Source organism: Enhydra lutris, unplaced genomic scaffold (assembly GCF_002288905.1).
Source record: "Enhydra lutris kenyoni isolate GAN:26980312 unplaced genomic scaffold, ASM228890v2 scaffoldscaffold97, whole genome shotgun sequence".
Taxonomy (NCBI): domain Eukaryota; kingdom Metazoa; phylum Chordata; class Mammalia; order Carnivora; family Mustelidae; genus Enhydra; species Enhydra lutris.
This window is the reverse complement of record NW_019154181.1, coordinates 1387861-1392831: the sequence shown is the minus strand read 5'-3', so window position 1 is coordinate 1392831 and position 4971 is coordinate 1387861. Positions and strand designations below refer to the sequence as shown.

At 48.8% G+C, this 4971-nt stretch overlaps 1 protein-coding gene across 1 annotated transcript in view; it reads left to right on the top strand.

The window, feature by feature from the left end:
• Nucleotides 1–306: 306 nt before the first annotated feature.
• LOC111139225 (ATP synthase mitochondrial F1 complex assembly factor 2) overlaps nucleotides 307–4971 on the top strand; it is an 18784-nt gene continuing 14119 nt past the window's right edge. Inside the window, exon 1 of the mRNA XM_022491426.1 lies at nucleotides 307–585. Within this exon, the coding sequence (XP_022347134.1) occupies nucleotides 453–585 (133 nt within the window). The 5' untranslated portion in view covers nucleotides 307–452. The remainder of the gene's footprint in view (nucleotides 586–4971) is intronic.

Here is a 4971-nt window from a genome sequence, read left to right as displayed (position 1 = left end):
CTGCGAGCAGGGCCTCCCTGTCCTGAGCTGAGTCCCCCTCCCCACTTGCCCTCGCACACACACCACCCTTTCGATTGGCTCAGGCGCGCCGGGGGGGGAGGGAACAGGCTCACGCGGCGCTTCCACCCATTGGCGGGAGGAGAAAACACGTGGCGGGGTGCGCGAGGGGCCCTCTGGGACTTGTAGTCTTCTTCCCGAGGCGCGGCGTGGAGGGGGCGGGGCGAGGAGCGTTTGTGATGCTGATTGACTGGGGGTGTGCGCAGGAGGCGCGCAGGAGCGACGGCGCGCCGCTGGTGTCAAGCGGAAGATGGCGGCGTCCAGGGGAGGCTGAGGGCTCTGGGGAGGTTGTGAAAGGTTTCCGTACAACCGGAGCGTGCGGCTTTGGGAATCCCTTCGCTCAGTTTCCTGCTCTCAGGTTTCCCGCCGGTTGTCCCCCCAGACTCTCGGGCGCAATGTGGAGGAGCTGCCTCCGGCTGCGGCACGCCGGGCGCCGCCTCCTGAACCGGCCCTGGGCTGCCCTCACCGTGTCCGCGGGGCGGGAGCCAAACCCACTGACCCCTGCTCGGGCCTACGCGCCCCCAACAGGTGAGGAAGGCCAGGGCATATTCTCTTTGGGCCAGGGCCCGAGACGGACTAAGGTGGGCTGAGGGATTCGGCTGTGTAGGGCGGGTTCACCGAGGCTGGGCTCAGGCTCGTGAGGTTACTCAGTTCAATGGGGGTCCTGCTACGGATCGGGGAAAATAGGCGGCCAGGCGAGGACACACATCGCGTCGCTGCGTGAGACAGTAGTTGCCATTTGGGACGTGCAGTTTTTCTCAAAGCTTATGGTTTTCTTTTCCGATAAGGAAAGCAAATAGCATTCTTGTTCTCAGGCAGGGAAATTCAGGTTCTTAGATCAGGACCACACCAAGGTCACAGAGCAGACTCAGAAGTTTTTGGAGGGCAACGGTCAGTCTGACCTTTTTCTGTGTACCCATGGCTGGGCATCCTGGAACGGGGCATTCAGTGGGTATTCAGTCTTCTATCCTGGACAATTTCTCTACAGGTTCCGTGGCCCTCGGTCCCACTGTCCTACCACAATCCCTGCCATTTCTTCTAAGAAGTTGATCCTGGTGCCTCCTTTCACTTCTGACTGATAAGGCCTAGAAGAAGGTAGTAACACTTTCACTGAGTCTGGGAAGAGGTTTTAGGGTAAGAGTGGGAATGATTCCCTTAAATGAGCGCAGAGTAGTAATACTCTTTAGTTATTTTTTCTGTGCCGAGAGCTGGAGGCATGGTAGTCTTCAAGGTAGGTGAGGTCCTACCTAATCACTGTCATTATAGTTCACTGCAAGTTATAATAGTCTGATTAAACAACAGTTTATCCTGTGATAAGGGAAATACAAAGAAACTGACAACATAAAGAAGCACCTACTCTCATCTTGCGGGTTTTGAGGGTCTGGAAAGGATCTTGGATGAAAGGACATTTCAGATGAGTCTTTTTTAAAAAATATTTTATTTATTTATTTGACAGAGACATAGCAAGAGAGGGAATACAAGCAGGGCGTGTGCGAGAGGGAGAAGCAGGCTCCCCACTGAGCAGGGAGTCCCAGGACTCTGGGATCGTGACCTGAGCCGAAGGCAGACGCTCAGTGACTGAGCCACCCAGCCTCCCCTCAGCTGAGTCTTGACAGATAAGTTGGAGTTCAGTGGAGAGGAGGAGGAAGAGTGTTGGGTGGACAGAACAAGTTCAGAGGTGACAGCAGGGTGTGAGGGACCTTGCTGTGACATTATTTTCTTTAGAAAATCTAGAACTCTACAGACAGTTCGACATTGTGGCAGAAGTACAGACCTGGGGTCTAATGCTGCCTGAAGGTACAGCGTGATCTTGGGCACTGGACTGCTTCCTTTGGGCCTCATTTTCCTCTGTGGGTTGAAGGACCAGGTTGCCTATGAGGGTCCTGTTAAGTTTCATAATTTTATATACATGGGGGAGAGAGCTGGATGCAACAAGGAGCTGACATTTTCCCTGTGGCGGTCCAAGTCGAAGGGCATGAAAGTGGGCCATGAAGAGCCAGTAAAGAGGGAGAAGGAAGGGCACTTGTGACACTGTGAGTTATAAGAAGAAATATACAGTTGATGGGGCACCTGAGTGGCTCAGTGGGTTAAAGCCTCTGCCTTCAGCTCAGGTCATGATCTCAGGGTCTTGGGATCAAGCCCCGCGTCGGGCTCTCTGCTTAGCTGGGAGCCTGCTTCCTCCTCTCTCTCTCTGCCTGCCTCTCTGCCGACTGGTGATCTCTGTCAAACAAATAAAATCTTTAAAAAAAAAAAAAAAAAAAGGAAGAAGAAATATACAGTTGACTCTTCAAACAACATAAGGGTTAGGAATATCACTACAACCCCCCACCATTGAAAAATCACATACAACTTTTGACTCCCCCAGAACTTAATTACTAATAACCTGCTGTTGACCAGAAGCGTTACAGATAGCAGTCGAGTAACACACATTTTGTATGTTAGATGTTTTATTATTTATAATAATATATATTTTATTATATATATTTATTATATGTATTATATGTATAATATATATAATAATAATTACTATTTATTTAGATTCTTAAAGTAAGCTAGATACAAGAAGATCTTATTTAGAAAATTAGAATGAATTATAAGGAAGAGATCAGGAGGAAGAGAAAATAACATTTACTGCACTATAAAAAATCCAGGTATAAGTGGACCTGTCCAGTTCCAACCCACATTGTTCAAGGGTCAGCTGTCTCTTTTGGTCTCCCTTCAGTTCCTGGCACACATCTCTCTCTCTCTCTCTCTCTCTCTCTTTTTTTAAAGATTTTTTTTTTAAGATTTTATTTATTTATTTGACAGAGAAAAAGATCACAAGTAGCAGAGAGACAGAGAGAGGGAGGGGGAAGCAGGCTCCCCACTGAGCAAAGAGCCCGATGCGGGGCTCGATCCCGGGACCCCAGGATCATGACGGAGCAGGAAGGCAGACGCTTAACCGACTGAGGCACCCAGGCACCCCTTTTTAAAGATTTTATTTATTTATTTATTTATTTGTCAGAGAGAGAGAGAGGAGAGCGCGCACAAGCAGGCAGACTGGCAGGCAGAGGCAGAGAGAAGCAGGCACCCTGCCAAGCAAGGAGCCGGATGCAGGACTTGATCCCAGGATCCTGGGATTGTGACCTGAGTCGAAGGCAGCAGCTTAAGCTACTGAGCCACCCAGGCATCCCCTGGCACACATCTCTTAAAACCCTTGTAATTTACTAAGCAATAAGAGCTATGGAAGAGGTTTTTATTATAATATTTGGTCTTCTGTCCTAAAATTGCTCCAAAGATATAAAGTTGAAAGCAGTATTTTATTCATAATCCTCTTTCAACCACACCTGAGGTTATGTAAATGAGGTGGCTTTTGGAAAGCACCTAAGGATGGGGGCTGGTTGCCAGGGGAACCAACCACAAGATGAGTGGTTTGGTACTTTTAGGCCTACCCCCTGACTTCTGGGGAGGGGAGAAGGGCTGGAGAGATTGACTTGATTGCTAGTGGTCTGTGATTTAATCAATCGTGCCTGTATAATGAAGCCTCCATAAAAGCCCCTGAACTTCGGGGTTCAGAGAGCTTCAGGGGTGGCGGACACTCGGAGATGCTGGAAGAGTAGCATGCTTTTCTCAAAGCTTGCTACTTCTCTCAGAGAAGGCACAGAAGCTCCACAGCCTTTCCCCTAGACCTTGCCCTGCACATCTCTTCATGTGGCTGATCCTGAGTTATATCCTTTTATAATGAGCTGGCAATCTAGTAAGTCAGGTATTTATCTGAGTTCTCTGAACTGCTTTTGGCAAAGTCATCAAACCTGAGGCGGGGTCCTGGGAGCCTCTGATTTATAGCCAGCAGTCGGAAGCATAGGAGACCACCTGGGCTTGTGGTTGGCATCTAAAGGGGGCAGGAAATGCAGTCTTGTGAGACTGAGCCCTTAACTTGTGGCATCTGATGCTATCTCCAGGCAGATAGTGTCAGAACTTCATTGAATTATAGGACACCAGCTGTTGGGTGGCAAACCCCCCAGACATTTGGAGCAGAGAGTGTCTGTGTGAATGCATAAAGGAAAATGAGTTTCCTTTACAATATCCTGGGAAGGTACAACACGACCAAAGGGGACATGTGCAGAGTTCACTGAAATTGGCATAGGCAGAGCGTTCATTTGGATCAGTGGTGCCATTTCCTATTACTATGGCACGCAATCTACCATCTCTGTTTCCCTTCTACTGCAGACTTTACTAGTTTAGGCTCTTGGAAGTAGCTGGCACATGGAAGGTAGTTAAACATGAAAGAGAAGAGGAATGTAAGAATGAAGCCCAGTGGGAGAGAGGTTCATGAAACCAGGCCTGTGAGTGCACTGCAAAGACACTGCCACTGAGATTCTGTGAGTCTTGGGAATGGTGGAATATTAAACCCAAGTGGGGGCCTTCTCCATGAAGACTCTGGCAGGCAGCTTGAACTTGGCTCCTTAGGAATGGCCGTGCCAGTGAAGGTTGTCAGAAGAGGAGGGGTTTGGGAAAGGGTTGCTGGGGTGTTAGAGGAGATTTTGCAGCAAGGAGGCCTGTTGGAGGGTATGTGGTGGTCCAGCTCTGTACCAGTTGTCAGAGATCCATCAGCTGGTTTAGAGGAGAAGGTGTTTGGAGAGGCTGTATGTCTGGCTGCGTGCAACACCCAGTAAAGCCAAGGCTGGAAGTCTTGTCTCTGTTTTCACATTGTCACCTAGACAAGTCATTTGGCTTCTCAGAGTCTCTACTACCTCAGAGGCATCACTTAACTGTCTTCACAGAGTGACTGTGTTGGGTTGAGGGAGATTCTGTAGATAAAGCCCAGCTTGCCACCTGTTTTTCAAATAAAGTTTTATTGGAACACAGCCATGCCCATTCATTTTCATGTCATCTCAGGCTACTTTAACTACTGAGTATAGTAGTTGCCCAGTA